The following is a 21,018-nucleotide window of genomic DNA, read 5'->3' as shown; positions in this document are numbered from 1 at the left end:
TGCCCTAACAAACTGGCCATGCAGTTAACGACAACTACTTCGGTAAGTAAACTTTTCTTAACTAGAATGTACATGTCGGCGGCCGATCGTAAGATCAGGCATATCGTGAAATTCCTAGGCATATCGTGAAACGTGAAAATCTTTGACTCGTTCCCTAAGTCGTCGGAGCCCCGCGGGGCTCCTATTTATGGGCAGTTTGCCCTTCGGGCATCTGAAGCAACCTAACGAACCTATCTTACCTATATATTGGTTTAATGTGACTATCCTCAAAACAATACACAGGAACATTAAGATCTGCCTGATCTTACGATCGGCTGCTGATATACACACCATTGCAAAAGTGCATACCCACTTTATGGATGGACTCCGTTCATAAAGTGTGTGTTGCAGCTCACTGTAAAGTCAGTGACGAAGCACGCAAAATCATTTGCACACAACACGTAAAGACGTTTCTTGAAGCGTATCATTTTGTGTTTGTATGTCTTGTTTACGTCATACGAGGGTCGCACTGAAATATTCGGGAATGGGACACTTAGAAATAACATAATAGAAAGAGGCATATAATTTATAAAAATGTAACTCTTTATAAAACTTTTAAGGTATATTTCATTTGGTTGTCATTTGTATTTAAGAATTACTGGCAATTTGAAAATTGTATGTCGAACATTATTTGAATTTTTGGCAAAGTGATTTTTCCGATCAAATTTTTAAACGGTTTTCAATATGCCCTCAGCGAACAAATAAAAGTTACAATGGGCTTCTGTTATTTTTTTATGAACTAGAGTTCATCGTACGCTCGTTTGCGGTTAAAATTAAATATGAAAGTCACTTTCATTTTATCCCATAGATGATCTTAAAGAAGCATGTCATTCCAAAGCGACGTCAAAAATTAAAATCGCATTTGTGCTGTTAATTAAAAAGACTGCCAAAAAAGTTGCATATCGGCAGATTTCGACATTCCTAAATATTCATATGACAACAGTAAAAAAATATTATATATATATATATATGTAAAAAAAACTTCAATTCCGTTGGCTACTCCACGAATTTCATACAAAACCACTAAGGCTCCAAAATCGCCATACAAAAAGGACTTTGGGATTATGAGCCGTGTGCATTACAGAATGATTACTTTCAAAAGAAAATTTATATGCGTGGTCAGTTTGAGATTAAGTATGCATTAAAATAAAGATTGACTGTCTAGATGCGACAGTATTCTCTATTCCCGACATTTTCAGTGCAACCCTCGTATTCTCATAAAATTTGACAATTATGGTGACACTTACACACTTTGTAACAAAGCCTGTGCAGAGTGACCTTGATCCGAATCTACCACTTTTTTCATATTGTTCTCAGTAAAATATACGAATTTTCCGATATTCTCTTTAGTTATTTTGACTAATCTAACTAAAACACCTATTTAGAGTTTCGTATGGATGTTGTAAAGCATGCTTGATGAAATGTTTATTCCACAGGAATGGGCAAAGAAGTGGAGAACCTAATATTGGAGAACAACGAATTGCTCGCTACAAAGTAAGTCATCTCAGTTCAGGGCACAGACAAAACATCCTCCAGACTTAGCATAGTCGCGCTACCCCCTCTGCCACGCATACGGTAATCTTACTCCATGTTCGAGTCGAAAGTGTCTTTGTGTGATGTCCGTGTCTTTGAACGGACCAATCACGGCACGGGACTTCGCTCACCTCGTCCCGCGGTCCCCCGCATTTTTGGCATCATCGGTTGCATGAAATAATTGCTCTAAACTCGGTCTAGAAGATTTAGGTAGGTTAAAAAACATTGACGATCGCCGGATCTGTTATGTCACTAACGTTTGCATTATTTGAACTCGCCAGGAACGCCCTGAACGTGGTCAAGGACGATCTTATAGTGAAAGTGGACGAGCTGACCGGCGAACAGGAGATCCTTAGGGAGGAAGTTTCGAACCTCAGCGCGGCCAGAGAGAAGCTCAGGGAGAGAGTCACCCAGCTGGAAGAGGAGCTGAGGCATTTGAAGGTAAATTAGAATACCGGAAGCTCACTTATGCTCTAGTTTCCTAGGATAGCGGTGCCGTCACATAGCGGCCGTCTCCATACAAATACTACGACATCCATATTTAGGCGTATTATTTAGTATGGAGACGGCCGCTATGTGACGGCACCGCTATCCTAGGAAAACCGATCTTTAGGGCCAGTTGGACCAACCACATTTGACAGACTGATCAACGTCAGCCGGCGCGCCCCGCCGCTTTACTATGAAACTTTCCATACATACAAATTTTGCGAACTCTTTAACAGTTTGGTGCAACCGACCCTTAATAAAGCCTTGATTAATGGCACCCGTCAATGTTTACAGTACATTCAGCAGCAGAAGTTGCTAAGCGGGTCAGGTGTTCAAAATGGTCTTGACGCAACTTTATTGTTAAGAGAATAAGAGCGTGTCAAGGTCATTTTGAACACCTCACCCGCTCAGCAACTTCTGCTTCTGACTGTACGTTTACGTATTACAAATGCATGTGCCTAATAGTCTCTCTTAATTTCACCTAACATAGAGTTTTTGTCAGCTAGACTCTGTAAAGTAAAACAAAATTGCCAATAATTAGTTGGTACCTAAATCTAGTTCTTAAAACTAATCGATGACTAACTTACCCTATGCTATGTATGTAAATGCATACGTGTTCGCGGGTTCAGTACGAATGTTATAGGTCGTTCAATTGTTACCAGGAGACGGTCAGCAACAGCGCGGGCGGCGAAAATGAGGACGAAGCCGACGTGCCCATGTCGCAGCGGAGGCGGTTCACGCGCGTCGAGATGGCCAGGGTGCTTATGGAGAGGAACCAGTACAAGGTAATACAAGATGGTCAGCAACAGCGCGGGCGAATAAGACAAGCTGTCTCACCAAAGGAGCTGACGTCTCGGCAACCCTGTCTTTATACACATTTTTTTTTAATCTATCTTGCTCATGTTGTTGTTTGTTTGTTTGAGTCAAATCTTATAACTTAAATATGAACCACCTCCTGGTATCCAAATCAGGTAAACTTTGGAGTACTTCCTCAATTCCGCCGACAATGCAATAATTATGGTAACTTGGAGCTCATCTGATGATGCAGCCGGGTGTAAGCAAACGGAACTCCTCGGTGGAAAAACACATCGAGATTACGTTCATTAGAAAGGTCTTGAGAGGTACTTGACAGACAAGCAAAAGTGTGACAGTAACTTGTTAAACTTTAGGCAAATGTTACAGAAGATTTACTTATAACCAGGCCCGTGTCGCATACAAATTTCTGCACGTTTCTACGACTGACTGTAAATAAATGTTCTTCCCAGGAACGTTTCATGGAGTTGCAGGACGCGGTCCGCTGGACGGAGATGGTGCGCGCGAGCCGCGTGGACTCCACCATGGACAAGAAGAACAAGCAGAGCATATGGAAGTTTTTTAGTAACCTCTTCAGGTAAGGCCGTATGTTAACTCACTGGTATTTTACGAAGATGATTCTTTTACTGCCGTCCGCCTTCGTCCTCACGGTATTCCGACATTTTGCCACGGCTCATGGGAACCTGGGGTCCGCTTGACAACAAATTCCAAGAATTGACGTTTTTTTACGAAAGCGACAGCCATCTGACCTTCCAACACAGAGGGGAAACTAGGCCTTATTGGTATTGGCCCGGTTTCCTCGCGATGTTTTCCTTCACCGAAAAGTAACCGGCAAGCAAGTCTTTTACTGCATCAACTTACTGCTCTTTAATACTACTTTGTCTTCGTAATTAAATAAAAATATTGGTTACTTTTTTTCCTCTAGTATATGTCTAATTTATAACTGTAAAGTACTTAATAATAATATAATTTTGTAGCCTACTATTGCAGCAGTTTACTATAGCAACAATTTATATTTACCACCGACCTAAAAATAAGGCTTTTATTATATGTCTCTATGTGTCTATATAGCTATGATTGGTTTTTATTTAGGTACCGCGCTATTTGTTTGATTTATAACTTAAAGTTATTCAAAAATATTAATCTTTCAACACAAATCCGTTCATTATATTAACTCACGCAAAATATTAAGTGCCTTTCAGCACACAATCTTCTTGCTAAAGCGAATTTCATTATTGATTGTTTTATTTTCAAACTGGAAAATCGATTATTTCTGCAGTTTTAATTCGAAACGTCATGACTTTAGTTGACCGGCTACGCGAATTTGTGTTGCTTTGCTAATTTTAAGTATTTAAACTTTAGTTTACATCCGGTTTTTATATGGACGGGATTTCTGTACATTTAGGTTGGGTATCATTTATCGTCGGTTGAGAATACATTTGTGCCATATCCATTTTTGACTAAATAGTTTTTTAATAATTCCTAAAATAACAAAATTATGCTATAATTGACAGTAATCGTTTTTTGAAAAATGTTGTGCAGTGGCGTGCAGTGGAGATAAGACTTAAATCGGGCTCTAGAAGAGTCATTCTTGAAGGAATGTAACGCAAACTATAAAAATCGGCAACTTTTTTTTTGGTCATTTTGTATGGACTGCCTACCCTAGTGCCTACCTTTTTTTGTATGCACTGCACGCCACTGATGTTGTGCCATATCCGCATCATATCCCATTCCGCAAATAAAAATGCCTCCCGTATAAATTAAAATACGGATAAGTTCAGAATTTTCTAGTTGATAAAGTGATCTAGTCAACTTCCAGTGGTGATTGATTGTTTCTTATCCTGCTACGTTAACGGGCGCAAAACTAGGCTGATTTTGAAATGAATACTAACGATTGACCTTACAAGATTTTACTTATCAAGCTTGCTAGTATTATTCCATGACCGAATTTCATGCACAATGCGAATTACCAATAACATTATTTTGAAATTTGCATCTCTACAAAAAATGGATTTTAAATTTTGCACGTAACTTGTACTTTGGACAACAGAGATAAAGTTTCAAGAGTTCCGTAATTATTAATTAAATACGCTCTTTGCCTCAAGAAACCTCAAAGTTCCATCACGTTCGTCTATACAGGGCGTCCCAAGGCTATGGGACATCAAGGGAAAGTACCTTAAATATCGTAGATAGGATATTTTGCTGAAAGAAGACATTATTTTAATTTAAAAAAACAATTTAAACTGCATTCATCGATTTTTAAATAACTAAATGGTTGAACCGGGAATCCAATGTTAAAATTCACGGTCTTTTATTTCTGACACTAAGTTATTTACCAAAAAATAATCCTTATGATGAAGCCTTTCGATCGGTATGATAAAAATACAGATTGATTTTTTTTTCTCGTGTAGCGGGTTCGATTTCCGGTACAACCATGTAGTTATTTAAAAATCTATGAATGTAGTTTAAATTGTTTTTGAAAATAAAATAATGTCTACTTTTAGCAAAATATCCTATCTACGATATTTAAGGTACTTTCCCTTGATGGCCCATAGTCTTGGGACAACCTGTATAGGTACGTGTCATTTCACTGGAAAGCTATTATGTAGGTACAAGAATTTTATGAAAGCTGACTTTAGTATACCATCTCTTATTAACTATCCAAGGCTCGTAGTAAAAGCTATTTATAATAAAATCACTGCATGGCGATTGTTTAGTTGCTATCTTTCCTGTTTTATTAAGTTAACGCATTTATCTATCCTTATTCTTGCATAATTCTTAATAAAATTCGAGCGAAGTAATAAAATAATTTTTAAAGTATATTAACATTGACGTTTCATGATGACTGGTGGCTAGTTATTACAGATATTTTGCGAATGCGAGATTGTTATGATCATTAGATGATGTTCTTAATATTCGTGTACAGTCAGCAGCAGATATACCTGAGCGGGCAAGGTGTCCAAGAAAACATATACACTTCAATCGTCACAAAAATAAGGACATCTAAGTTGTCATTTTAGCGTAGGCTTTCAGTTCGTCACATATATCTTAACTTCTGAGTTTTTCTTTAACGCATACACCCTTATTTAATCACAATGACAATAACGGTTAAAAAGTCAGTGGTATCTAAGCACTCAAATTCAAGCTGCTGTCATTAATACCTACACGCACTGCCAATCACGTACGTCAGCAGCCAGGGTGCCACCAGTTGCTAAGCAGTTGTTATTTCAATGGTAACTAAGCATCAACGTTTTATCAGTTTAACTTTAAAAAAAAATACTGTAGCAGCTACGAATTGACACCTCCTTTCTTAAAGAAGTATTTTATCGTCAAGTGTCAAACTTAGACAATAGATAATTAGGTTCTGAGTATTATATTCTTTGGTAGGTTCTACGAGAATGATCGGTTTTTTATTTTAACTGTCATAGGCGGCCGTTCTTCCAAACCGTAGAGCATATGTTAATATATTTATTTAGCCCGCTTATTGTACTAAAATATACTATATAGTACTAAAATACGATGCTCCGAATCGATCAAAGAACGAAGTAGAAAACAATAGAATTGAAACGTGACACGTTCACTGTCCCAATCTGACATGTAAACCTTATGGCTTTGTAATAGAGGCTAGCCGTGACCCCACGTGAGAAGCACGGGCAGTAAAGGTGTTAAGCATATCCAACTATGACTCCTCTCTTTATTTCTCTCTTGTTGGAGGAATGACGAATTTTGTTTTTACAACTTAGCAGAGAGGATAGAGTATACGGAGTTATATACAGTATGTATCAGAACGAAAGGCCAAGAAAGGGACCAATTAATGTTTAGGTCATACTGAGCAACTTTTACTATGGGACCAACCCCGAAACCCCGGAAAAAAATTTACTCTCCCATAGAAAATTTCAACATCAGACCAGCAAAATATATAAAACTTCCAATTATTTTTCCGCGTTATCGGGGTTGGTCCCATAGTAAAAGTTGATCTTCCAGTATGATCTAAACATTAATGGGTCTCTTTCTTGGCCTTTCGTCCTGATACATACTGTATATCTTTGAACTTATTGTTAGTATAACCTAGCAGTAAACATCAAATGGCATTCGGCACAGGAGTAATCTATAGTTCGTTTTTTTTAGCATTAGAAAGAACTCCACAGAAGCAAGCGTGCAGTTTTTATCAGGCTCTTTAATTGTTAATAATAATTGAATTATCTAATGTAGCATGGTCAATACATACAATTTACTTCAAATTATTACCGCTAAAAGTGCCGGATTTGGAACCACAAGCTTACTTCTGCGAAGTTCTTTCTAATGCTAAAAAAAACGGACTATAAGGAACGCCCACTGCGGGTTCAAACCTACAACGTCCTGTTAGAAAGTCGTACATACGCTACATGTGACATAATATCTTCAAAAAACATATAAACTTATGCGAAATTAATATAAAACCACAAATTAATAATAGAAATGAAACCCAAAAAAAAAAGCTGTAATTTCTAGGTGCGTCCGACTGAGATTTGAACCCGCGGTCTCTGCTTTGAAAAGCAAACGCCTTAGTAACAAGACCACAACGTGCCTTGACAATTGGCTCTAAATTCGGCTTCAGTTAGCTTTCGCTATGTGTCACTCATTCGTTTTCATGATTCTATTCAATAAAAGAAATAGTTTGCAGTAAGTTGACTGACAGACCACTGTCAATGGTTGAAGGGCAAAACGTGAGATAGATGTATGTGATGACAAGACTGTACTGCTTTCGATGATTGTCAAAACGCTTTACCTGAAATTAGCACAGCTATTATTCATTCAATATACGACCATACATGTATGCTTTAAACGTCTATTTTTCCATATTGTTCAGATATATTTGACACGTTGACCGCTTAGATACCAGTGGTTTTTTGACAGCTAAGGTATCAATAATTTGTTGTAAGTGTAGAAATTAATGAATAGCGACTGTTATGATATTTGTGACATGTTGAGCGCTCACAAGTATATGCTACCATGACAGTCAACAATTTTTTGACAGTTTAAACGTTTACCTCTCTTTGAGCACCTGGAGTGTATAGCGACTTCTGCTGCTGACTGTACTCTAAACTTGTACAAATCTTCACGATCATTTAAGAAGGCTCCAATACTGTTATTTTTTTATTTAATAGTTTTGTAACCATTATACCAAAATAGTTTTTAGGGTTCCGTACCTCAAAAGGAAAAAACGGAACCCTTATAGGATTACTCGTGCGTCTGTCTGTCTGTCCGACCATCCCCCCCCCCTTTTTATCTCTGAAACTACTGAGCCTAAAATTTTGAAAAAAATACACAAAATAGTAAGTACCTACTTTACCTATAGATGACAGGAAAACCTATTAGAAACGCGCAGTCAAGCGTGAGTCAGACTTATGTACGGAACCCTTGGAACGCGAGTCCGACTCGCACTTGACCGGCCTTTTTTGTGTTAAATCTATTGCATCTAAAAGTCATGTGAGTGACCTGTTACCTTCAACAACCTCATGAACACATTCACTGCCAAGAACACGTATGTGTGTTCATTTTGTACTGGAAACGGGGCGCTCGGCACCGAAAGTGTTAACTCAACTCAACTCAAAATACTCTTTATTCATGTAGACCTAGCAACAAGCTCTTATGAATCGTAATTAATCTTAATCTAATTATCAGAGCAATTTATTGATGTTAATATAATTCCATAAAAATAAAGAACATTCACGTAACCGTTCACGTTGCCGGTTGTAGCGGGACGGAGCGGCCCGCGCGGCCTCTGTCCACGCCGCACCTGCGCGCGGTCGCCGCGCCGCAGTCCGGCATGCGGCACTCCCGCACCCAGGCCGACTTCCTCGAGACGCAGCTCACCGACCACCATCACCGCCGGCACGAGCGCAGCGAGCAGTTCCGCCAGGTATGTGCCTTGCCCCCTTAGGGTCACTTGCATCCCACTAAACTGTAGTAGTAGTAGTAGTAAACTCTTTATTGTACAAAAAGACATATTAAAAAAACCGGGCAAGTGCGAGTCGGACTCGCGCACGAAGCGTTCCGTACTATAAAGCAAAAAAAAAAAACGGATAAAAATACAAAAAAGAAACGGTCACCCATCCAAGTACTGACCACGCCCGACGTTGCTTATAGTTAGGGAGGCGAATAGGGGAATTTTCGGCAATACTCGAGCGTGGCAGTTTAAGATATGAGAGATACCTTAGACCTAATAGTATTTAGCTCTATATGTAGTGACGCGCGCCTAGGATAGACGATCAGATTAGTAAAAAAAAATGGATAGTCTGAAATACTCAAGCGCGTCAGATTAAGATATTGGGGGTTGATTTTAGTGTTTAAAGACAAAATTTAACTAATCTGACGATAAGTCCTTGACGCCGCCGAGTTATAGGGTCGCGAACTTGTAAAAAAAAAAACGTTAATCCGGCATTCTCGAGCGCGATTTTTTATTTTTTTTATTTTGAAGAATATAATCTAAAACTTACTAAAAATACAAAATCTGCCGGTTTCCGCATGACCGGAAGTGTGGAGGAGCCATTTCGTCTTCCTAAGAACGCGTTGCGGCATATAAGTCGCGAACGATACATTTTACAAAAAAAAGTTTAAATAAACAAAAAAGGTAATTTTATTTTACACAAAAAAGGTCTCTTTACATTTTTGTCCAAAGTTAAAACTTTTTGACTTGAAGCATCATAAAAACTCAAACTCCCGGTTTTTTGAGTATATCTCGAAAACAGAGGGTGTTAAAAAAAATTGATATGAAATAACGATGATTAAATTATGTGACTTTTATTATATCTCAAAAATTTTTTTTTCTAAAGCTTCTCCACAATTTTCGTGGACTCGGAAAAAGTTACGCGTATCTGTATACAAAAGTATTATTAACATGTACAGTTTCATGTATGTATATTATTCAATAGCCTGTTGATCCTCAAATTGTTTTTTGGACGTACCGTGAGATGATGGGCCGTGTGATGGTGTGTGATGTTGTGGATGAGGAGCCACAATATGAAAGTTCCAGTGAAGAAGAAGAAGAAGATGAATTGTATTGAGCAAAAATGTAAAGATCATAGATAACAATACAATTATAATCCAATTTTTATATCATTTCATTTTTTTATACAATAAATAATACACTTTGTACTACATTTCATCTACATTTACGTTGGTTGTATCTATCGCTTTATTGTCATTCTTAAATTCCCCGTTTTATCAAGGAGAAAGAAAGGAAAAAAAAGAAACCAAAAAACCTTTTTCGGTCAGATTAAGAGAACCCACCAACATTTTTGTCAGATTAAAAAAATATGCTTTCAGGATACCGAGATAAACCTCCCCTATGAAAATCTGACGCGCTCGAGTATTTAAAAAAAACTTTCTTTTTTTGCATTTTCAAAAATTCATCGTAACTTATCGTCACGCCGAAATCGACAGTTTTTTTAAAGGAAGCTTCCTTGGGGCCTACTTAACACCCCTTCCGAAAATCTGACGCGCTCTAGTAAATTTTTTTTTTTTGCATTTTTGACTACTTTATATGCCTACTCCCACCACGCAAACCGGCAGATTAGTATACCGTTGTTATCAGAGGCACTCGGGGCATACGTAGTATGAATATCTGACGCGCTCGAGAATGCCCAAGTAACTGTTTTTTTTTACATTTTTGAAAAACCGTACACGTCAAACCCACCGCTAAAATGGTTTTTGCCATACGAGCTTTTCTTTTCGAAATTATTTTATCTTTCGATTTTGATAGGTCTCGACGGCGCCGTTGAATTACGCCATTTAGCTGCCTCGCCTCCCTAACTAATCAATATGCAATGCCACGTTATGTTTTGTTGACAAACTCAAAAAACTTTTTTTGCTATGTAATGGAAACAGTTTTTAATATAATTTATTCTCGTAATAAAAACCTCCATAATACACTTACTTCATTATCTACCTATTTGAAAAATGCTTTGAACTTTGTCAATATTGACAACTGTCAAGCATGTGTATAACAATTAATTATGTAATTCAATCTAAACAAGATGACTGAATTACATGATTGAACGGTGGAGCTAGAAGAAGTTCAAACCAAGCTGTTGCACAGCAAACGATTTCCCGATCGGAAGCAGACTGACAGTGTCATCGTCAACTTTGAACCTAGTGCCACGTTTGCGGGACAACGAGCCTTCCCGGGGCTCGGGACGGCGGTGCATCCTATCAGCCAGCGTGCATCAGGCGGTGATATTCGAGTCTGTTGTTGGCGGTATACCAGAGAATACTCCGCAATTTTCGACAACCACCAGTATCAAAATATCAGAACTATGTGTATTCTATTGATCTAACCCAGAAGTCGTCTAGAGGAGAAAAAATACCTCATAAAGTCATTTGATAAAATATGGGTACCTAATGATACATCACATCGAAAATAGAAAAAGCAAAAAAGCAATCGGGTAAGATTGAATGGAAACTGAAAAGTGTTATTCTTGTTTGTTAGTTGTGTTAATGTAAGTACTAATGTTATGTAGTTGCTTAAGATTAATAAACGCAGTAACTATAAGTTTTTGTTCATTATTTGGGATAAATAGCTAGGAAGGGAGAGAGATAGACGTAGCTACGACATGGTCAAAGTGATTTTTGTATGAGAAATAAAACTTTCCATTCTAAAAACTTCTTAGAAACTTTCACTTTCCGCAACTTCCTCATCTGTACTGCACATGGCTCTGAAGCGGCCAACCAACCAAATTGGTTGGCTGTTTTTTAGTGTTATCGAAGGTACTTTATCACTGAAAAGAACAGAGGGCTGAGTTCGCGCCGTAGCGAACAAAACGGTTATCTCTCTCTCTATCTCACTCGCACTAATATCACTCGTCGATATTAGTGCGACAGTGAGAGAGAGAGAGAGAGAGAGAGACATTAGCGAATCGTTCACTACGGCGCAAACGATTGGCATCTTGGCTAAGCACTCTGTACATATTTAGTACTTTTACAAAGACCGCATGTAAAAACATCAAGTACGTTGCTTTTTATTATAAGTAAGTTTATAATTATTATCTCAAACTGTCTCAAACCTTCACGACGATGATAGAGATAGCGACAACAGGATCAGAGATACACTTGTCTCTATTATTGCCAGTTCATAGAAATAATAAAGACAGCATACGTTAACAACAGTTTGTTTAGACTTTTTTCTACCACTGTTTTCTACCGGAGTGTGTCGCCTTTCAAAAAGTTCATAATTGTTGTATTAAACCTTCACAGTCACAAGACATAAACCACGGATTGCAAATTTTTCAGTTTGTTTACTCTATTACTAGGAATACTAGGTACATAAATAATTTTTAAGAAAAAAAAACCGACTTCTTTGGGGGCCGGTGAAAGATTATAGTAGATAGTACACTATGTAGAAAAGGAGGTAAAACCACCCATTTTTCTACTAGCATTTCGCTGCTGTAATGGCTCCTCTACACGATGGGCCAACGCCGGCCACTCCAAGGCACGCAGCCATGCGGTAGAAAGAGATAGCAATATTACTTGCTCCCTCTAACGCATAAATGCGTCCCTTGGAGTGGCCGGCGTTGGCCCATCGTGTAGAGGAGCCATAAGGGTCGTAGTTCTAGCCTAACCTAACCCACTTCTCAGATAGCAGTTCGGTTCTGTGAGGATCGCAGTTCAAACCTAACCTAACCCACTTAATGGCGCATGCGGTGCGGTGTACGGGGGTTTAAGCGGGAGGGGTTAGTAAGATTGGCATCATCATACTTTATACCTACATTTTATGGTAGGTAATCATAGTGGTTTATTTAGTTAAGGTATCATATTTTCCGGGCCAAGGTCCGGGTCCGAGTCCGGGTCCGAGTCCGAGTCCGAGTCCGGGTCCGGGTCCGAGTCCGGGTCCGAGTCCGAGTCCGAGTCCGGGTCCGAGTCCGGGTCCGAGCCCGGGTCCGAGTCCAGGTCCGAATCCGGGTCCGAGTCCGAGTCCGGGTCCGAGTCTGTGTCCGAGTCCGGGTCCGAGGCCGGGTCCGTGTCCGTGTCCGGATCCGAGACCGGATCCGAGTCCGGGTCCGAGTCAGGATCCGAGTCCGGGTCCGAGTCCGGGTCCGAGTCAGGATCCGAGTCCGGGTCCGAGTCCGGGTCCGAATCTGGATCTGAGTCCAGGTCCGGGTCCGGGTATGTGTCCGAGTCCGGGTCCCAGTCCAAGTCAAAATCGAAATTCGTAATCACCAGACGTGTACCATGCGTCGTTGAAGAGTTCTGTTCTGGTCATCATCAGCAGTTCCACTTCATCAAATGCGACAGTTTTTAATGTAAATGCTTGATTTTATGATGAAAATACAGAAAATTCTATACGTATGCCTTTAAGATTTGAGGAGTTCCCTCGATTCCTTATGGATCCCATCATCAGAACTCGAGCTTGACAAAAGTGTGGCTTAAAAACTTAACTTGCTTAACGAACATAACGAAGAGGAAAAATCGCCAAACGTGAACTATGCGTCGTTGAAGAGTTCTGTTCTGATCATCATCAGCAGTTCCACTTCATCAAATGCGACAGTTTTTAATGAAAATGCTTGATTTTCTGATGTAAATACAAAAATCTCTATACGCATGCCTTTAAGATTTGAGGAGTTCCCTTGATTCCTCATGGATCCCATCATCAGAACTCGAGCTTGACAAAAACGTGGCTTAAAAACTTAACTTGCTTAACAAACATAACGAAGAGGACAAATCGCCAACCGTGAACTATGCGTCTTTGAAGAGTTCCGTTCTGATCATCATCAGCAGTTCCACTTCATCAAATGTCACTTATTTGGATGTATATGCTTGATTCGTTGATAAAAAACCAAAAATCACTATGTGTATGCCTTTAAGATTTGAGGAGTTCCCTCGATTCCTCATGGATCCCATCATCAGAACTGGGTTTTGACAAAAACGGGACCAATCTGTATGCATATACATTCAATCAAAAAAAGAATTTTCAAAATCGGTCCAGTAATGACGGAGTTATGGAGTAACAAACATTAAAAAAAAAAAAAACATAAAAAAAAAAACATACAACCGAATTGATAACCTCCTTCTTTGAGATTTGGAAGTCGGTTAATGACAATGTACGTCAAGTTGCTAAATCAAAATAAAGAAAAATAGACATAATAAAATTATAAAGTTAATCAATTATGCACGTTAAATTATGTAACATAGTAATAACCTTCGAGCAACACCGGCTTCCGACACGTCGGAAGGGAGGGGCCCAAGCGATATCTCACCGTACAAATCTTTCTGCCATTTTTCGCGGGGGGAAGGTGCACACAGTCGCACTTCTCACACACTTACATACAAAATCCAATCAGAGGCCCTACCGCGAACCACGTTCGACGTGTTGCCTCTCTATGGCACTTGTAAATTCATACGTAAGTGTGACAGGGAGGCAACACGTCAAACGTGGTTCGCGGTAGGCCCTCTGTAATGACAACACAAATACATAGAAAATGACACACGTCAAAGACAAATCTTGCAAACCTCGTTCTCTTTTTGTGTACGGACGAGTGACTAGTGTCACAACACGCACACTAACACATTTTCGTTGAAGTATGTCATTGTATTCTGAGAGATGAGAAGTCGGATTTGTCGCTCGACCGATCCGCAATTTGTACTGAGCGAGCAAAATCGATAAATCCAACAATTACTTGAGACTAAAATATAATAATTAGGATTGTTAATTTTTTTTCAAATGTTCTATTTCGAAAACCATTTCGAGATATAAGGTTTTTAAACAGTTTCCGACATTTGCTGCGATATAATAATTGAGGATTGAAGATATTTCAACAAATATCCTTATGACCTTAGTTTGACCTTCTCCTGGGCTGAATGTAAAGTCATTGCATAATAAAAGTTATCGAACCATAGTAAATAAATCCGTCACTCACGTATTGTCAAAGTTATCATTGTCATCGATTGTCATAACAAAATTTTTCAGTTAAACCGCTGCGCTTGTTTGTTACAATTTGATTTATAATTAATACCTAAACAGTAGATTTCATTGCTTAATAATATATCAAAAACCTTGTTCCTATGTGTGGGAATGATTCACAAAAATAATAGTTCGAATCCACGAAGACCTACGACGTGAAAGATGGTGCCGTGAATTAAACTTGGAATACCTACCTACTTCACGTGTTACACACAGTATTGCTGTGAGAATCACATCGATGTAAGTATAAAATTAATATTAATTTACTACAATTAAGTATTTAAAAGCTCACTTTATCGGTAGGGTCGTGGTATCTATTTATTTTCTGTGGTAATGTAGCCAGAGTATCTAAAGGCAAACCGTTAAACAGAGATGGTGCCTACTAGAAAGAAGGAATATACAAGAATACATAGCCATACTCAAAATTCAGCCTGAAACTGCCTTAAAAAGATATAATTTCTAATTTCCAGGTACATGTTGCAGTTCAAGCCGCTGATATCATGGTGGACAAGACTTAAAATAAAGAGTTGTGAATAATAAAACATGTTTTTGTTTACCTACGTTTTTATTAATTTGGGAAATATGTTATATATGTTTCCAAAAAAAATAGTAACTTTACATTAAATGTATGTTTATCATGTTCTGCACGAGCATCTGACAATGATGGCTTCTTGTTGACCATCCAGAAGAGAAGTGTATGGTTTGTTATTTACTCTGTTCCCAGGCATTATTTACGGTCGTAAAGTATTACGACGATTAATAATTAATATGACGTTCGTTTCAATATAAAATGCTCAACTTTGTTCTGGGCCCAAGTGCAGTTACATATCTCACAGCTGTATCTAAATAGGAATCACGATGACCTGAAATAATAGGATATAATTAGCAAAATTGGCATGTTCCTAATATAGTAGTATAAGTATGTAGTACAATATCCAAACAATGGTGACAAGCCGGTAGAAAGCACCCACTGGGTGCTAAGCTACCTTTAGCAATGGACGCTTGTAACGATTTTATGAATCCAATCTTCTTACAAATCGAATCAGTTAAAATATATATGATGTAGGTAACTTACATTTGTATTTTTGCTCCCTTGATTTCAGCCAAGTTATGGTTGGAGTTGGATGCTATACTTGGTCAAGCAGATCTTGTCAGTAGAAAAAGGCGGCAAATTTGAAAAATGTAGGCGCGAAGGGATAGCGTCTCATAGAAAATTTGAATTTCGCGCCTTTTTCTACTGACAAGATCTGCTTGACCAAGTATATATGGATACATACTCCAATAGAACTAAGTTATATTATATAACTTAGGCAGATTTCTGGAATCAGCTTTCTCAAATTTATAGCGTAGGTATTTTGAAATTAATGATTCAAAATAAAAGAGTTTTCCATTCCAGACGATTGTTATTTATAGAAACACGTGACACTGACATTGTCGACCGGTGACATTACAATCAATTGACAATGACAACTATTTTTTTAATGCTTGTTGTTGCTTGTGCATTATCCTAATCAGCCGACGACATGTAATTTACGAGAAGTCGTATCTCATATTTTCAATAAATTATAAATATTCAACCGAGCCACGAATTACTAAATCATTCAAATTGGTATCTTAAATTAACCTATATTTTCATAAAATAAAATAAAAATGGGGGTCTAAAAAAAATGAACAATCCTAATTGTATTTAAATGTAATTAAACGTATGATATGTAAAAAAAAATATTACATGTGAAATGTAACACTTTCTTTTTGTAAATTTGATGTCCCCGACCTCTTTTTATAGCAAAAAACCGAGCAAACAGGCATTTTTGTGCAGCAGTGTTCACGCGCGCGTCTGGACTCGGTCTAGTGAAAAATCCAAGTGCAACTAGTTTTATTACCCGCGCTAGATTAGATTGACGCGCTAATCTTGTACCTCGGCAGAGGGGAAATAGTGCGAATGCCGCCTCCCTTCCGTGTTGCTCGAAGGTAATAACGAAACAAGATTAAATGTTCACCGAGCTTTATTGTTAACGCTCAGAGCTACGAATTTGGGTACACCAAATGTGATTCTGATTGTGGCCGTACGCCGTGTACAGCCAGATGAATTAGCTGTGAAATTCTTCGTTCGTTTTGAGACTTTTGAGAAGGCCTCACCTGCATATGACCTGTGCATATGTCGATGTCGTGTCGGAGCGGAGTCAAACGGAGAACAGGTTGAACTGCCGTTCGTAGTCGTTGTCGTGAAAAGGAAACATTCTTACAAAATTATAAAAGTGTAGGTAAGTTTTCTCGTGAATTGTGAAGTGGTTATCCAGTAAGATTGACATAATTATTATCAGTAATTTTATTAAAGTGCACTATTTTAGTTGGAACTGCTTAATAAATAACTCAAGTTACTTTATTAGCATTTTACTCATTTCGTCCTTTTGCCCATCAGGGTCGTTTTGATAAGAAAACTGTTAAGTAATGTTGAAAGATGTGACTATTTCATTAGAACTGTATGTTTAAAAAGCAATATTGATGTATTTAATAGGTTTTTCAATATTATTGAGAACGATCGTAAATGTCAATGTCAAGTAATCCGACTGGACACATAATGTCTGCAGTACATTGCTGGGTCGATTAATTTTGTTAGAAAATAATAAAAAATAATTTTTCATTTTAATCAATTGAAACTATTTGGACTTGATTCCTAGTTAGTTAAAGGGTATGTACTTTAATTTTTTTGCTCTTATTACAGGCCACACCCTGTATTGTCGAATTCCAAACAATAAACTACAATTTAAATATGGAAATGGGAACCTAGTTCCATTATACAAAATGCTGGAAGGACTAAAATTTGTTTTAACCCTTTAGTCCGTAGGGGCAACATACTTGCCATCGTACTTAAAACAAAAACGCATCTCTACTATAAGAATTACGGTTCGAAATCGAATGACTAGAAACGAATGTCAAATGGTTAAAGGGTTAGTAAGTTTACAAATTTATTTCAGTATCATGCTGACATCAGCTTGAAGCTATGGACACGCTAAAGAGCTGTTGTCCGGCCGTGTACCTTGCAAAAAAATATTTGACAGCATTTTTACATTGCTAATACCAATTTTTAACTTACGCATCTATTTATGTATATCTAAACCCTTCCAAAAATTCGGTGGTAACATATTTATTTATTTTCTCTTCCAGGTACGGGCTCACGTGCGTAAAGAGGACGGCCGTACGCAGGCGTACGGTTGGAGCCTGCCGGGCAAGACGGGACAGGGCCAGAAGGGGCCAAGCCCGTGCGCGTCACTCTCCTCTGGCGGCGTTCCAGTGCCCGTGCCAGTGTTCTGCAGGTATGTGAATGTAAAAACCGGACAAGCGCGAGTCGGACTCGCCCACCGAGGGTTCCGTACTTTTTAGTATTTGTTGTTATAGCGGCAACAGAAATACATCATCTGTGAAATTTTCAACTGTCTAACTATCACGGTTCGTGAGATACAGCCTGGTGACAGACGGACGGACGGACGGACAGCGGAGTTTTAGTAATAGGGTACCGTTTTACCCTTAGGGTACGGAACCGTAATGATCCAGGGGGCTAGATGGGGTAGGGGTGGTTGAATCAACTTGTCACTCGTCATGGTTACATTCGCTTGTGCCAAGGCAATAAACCCGGGTTTTTAGTATTGAAATTAAACAAACCCGCATTTTTATGGTAGATATAGGTAAGCTCTTTCCTAATGGGCCATATTCTAAGCATGTTAGTAGAACAATGTTCAACATTCCTTCTAACAAACTGCCACTTTTGTCCCTTGGGTGACAAGACAGAAAAACAACAAGAAATAGTAGTACCACCCGGGTACTTGGAGCCCGGTGCAGCCGTGGCGTTCAACTAACCAGAAAAATGGCCCCACTGTTATTGTCTAACATGTAAAGCTTGCAGTGTGGTTTTTTTTACTAAAATCTTTAAAAACCATATATAATTGAATTTAAACATGAACATGTCGCGAGAGTGACTAAAAACAAGTGAGTCTAAACCGTAAAATTATTTAATATTCAAAGCCATATATGTTACATTATTATACCACTATACACATTATCGTAAACACAGTGTATAAAATAACTATTATAGGGATGTATCTCCTAAACCGTGCGTTGTAGCGCAAAAATAATAAAATGTTTGTTCCTCTGTAAGAAACCCCTAATTAATAATAAAAAAAAAGAATAAAAAAGGGCGGCAACTTAAACATTTTTTCTTACAATGTTTGAGAAAAGCACTATACAATCCTTGGCCGGAACAGGGATTGCAAGACTCGCTTTATCCGGATTCGTCTACGACTCGGCCGTCTACCGCAATCTCGTCCTGCAATCCCTTACTTCACGGCCTCTGCAGTAATGTACTATTGTTTCCAGGCCCATAGCGGAAAGCGAGCCTCGAATGACGCTACTGTGCGCTGCGGGCGTGAACCTCAACGGAGGGCGTACCCCTGACGGCGGCTGCATGGTTGGCGAAAGCGTGTTCTACGCCAAAGAGGACGACAAGGACAACACGCTGTGTCTTGGTGAGCTACAAAACCGGCCAAGTGCGAGTCGGACTCGCGCACGAAGGGTTCCATACCAATACGCAAAAAAATGCAAAAGAATCACTTTTGTTTTATGGGGTGCACTTAAATATTTATTATAATCCGGTTTTAGTATTTTGTTGTTATAGTGGCAACAGAGAGACATCTGTGAAAATTTCAACTGTCTAGTTATCAAGGTTCATGAGATACAGCCTGCTGTCAGGCAGACAGTGGAGTTTTAGTAATAGGGTTCCGATTTTACCCTTTGGGTACGGAACCCTAAAACGCAGAATACGATTTTTATTATAGGAAGCGGTCTTGAACCGTAGGGGGCAGCCACAAACTACACATACCCCGCTTTATGAACCGATTACAAAGCATAGGTACAATTTTGAGTCCCAGCAGGCGTGGCTCACTCCGCGATTTCGTCGCTTTGCTACAGATAAAAGTACATCCGTTCGACCCCAATTTTGGGGTTTGCCATAAGCCGCGCGTGGCGCTGTCGCCACCTAGCGGCCATATCTGTCCTGATCGTAACAGACGCGTTTTGCTAGAGAGTGAGTCTTCTGTACCTAGTACTATTATTTATTCTGTGGTCCCAGTAACACAACCACACCATTTTTTGCTCAAATAGCCACACCCCAAAATTTTCATTTTTGTTAATATTTTAGATTTACACGAATGAACAGTATTCGTAAGCGCACTCTCATATTGCATTTGTACGGCACCGCTTATGTGTGCTCCATCTAGTAGTTGAAATGATGTGTGAGGGCAACTTATGGAACAACGCCATACTTGTGGTTCGACATGACAATTTTCTGGTACATACATATAATCACGCCTATTTCCCGGAGGGGTAGGCAGAGACCACGGATTTCCACTTGCTACGATCCTGACATACCTCTTTCGCTTCCTTCATATTCATAACATTCCTTATACACGCTCGCCGGTTTAGGGTGCTCTTGACCTGGCCTTTCTTCAGGATTTCCCCGATCTGATCAGAGAAAGTCCGCCGAGGTCTACCCCTTCCAACTCCCACTTCCACTTCTCCTTCATACACTGGTTTGTTTTTATGATCAAAACTCTAAAGTCTTGCATTAAAGCAATTACTAAAGACATAAATGAGTCAAAGTCCGACAGTCGTACTTCACTCGCGAAACGCTCCTAACAAAACGATAAGTGAACGTGACGTCACGGTCACTGAGAGTCTATTTTGAAGTATGGACAAAACATGAAAATTGCGTTTTTGTCGGTGAAATATTGCCTTTATGCATATAGTTGCTATACAATATTTTTTTGTATACAATGCAAGGAATCGAATGGTATCCTTACTTATTTCTTTTTTAGAAGTTAAAAAAAAACTTAAATTTTGAAACTCTCAGGTCCTATATTTTTGTATTATTTCCATATATTAATTTAATATCCAGATTATTGTGATAAATTACTCATTTGCTATCTATTTTACTAGAATTTGTTATAAAATTCAACATGTGTCATCATCCCTATTTTGGGAGATATAGGCACTCCTGAATAGATTCCAAATATTGCTAAGAAATACTCATATCGAACCACAAGTATGCCATTGTTCTATTGTGGACAGCACAATAGGCCCTTGTTTATTAGCGTCAAGTTTCATAAATAATAACTAATATAAATGACCTAGCCTAAGAAGAAAAATAAATAAAT

At 38.7% G+C, this 21,018-nt stretch overlaps 1 protein-coding gene across 1 annotated transcript in view; it reads left to right on the top strand.

Moving 5' to 3' along the window:
- Window positions 1–21,018, top strand: part of LOC134678766 (JNK-interacting protein 3) — a 57,270-nt gene that overhangs the window by 17,323 nt on the left and 18,929 nt on the right. Inside the window, exons 7-14 of the mRNA XM_063537465.1 lie at window positions 25–42; window positions 1,476–1,533; window positions 1,854–2,013; window positions 2,721–2,843; window positions 3,324–3,448; window positions 8,611–8,773; window positions 17,978–18,126; window positions 19,184–19,332. Of these exons, the coding sequence (XP_063393535.1) occupies window positions 25–42; window positions 1,476–1,533; window positions 1,854–2,013; window positions 2,721–2,843; window positions 3,324–3,448; window positions 8,611–8,773; window positions 17,978–18,126; window positions 19,184–19,332 (945 nt within the window). The remainder of the gene's footprint in view (window positions 1–24; window positions 43–1,475; window positions 1,534–1,853; window positions 2,014–2,720; window positions 2,844–3,323; window positions 3,449–8,610; window positions 8,774–17,977; window positions 18,127–19,183; window positions 19,333–21,018) is intronic.

The sequence above is a fragment of the Cydia fagiglandana genome, chromosome Z, assembly GCF_963556715.1.
Source record: "Cydia fagiglandana chromosome Z, ilCydFagi1.1, whole genome shotgun sequence".
Classification (NCBI taxonomy): domain Eukaryota; kingdom Metazoa; phylum Arthropoda; class Insecta; order Lepidoptera; family Tortricidae; genus Cydia; species Cydia fagiglandana.
This window is presented reverse-complemented; position numbering and strand designations above follow the sequence as displayed.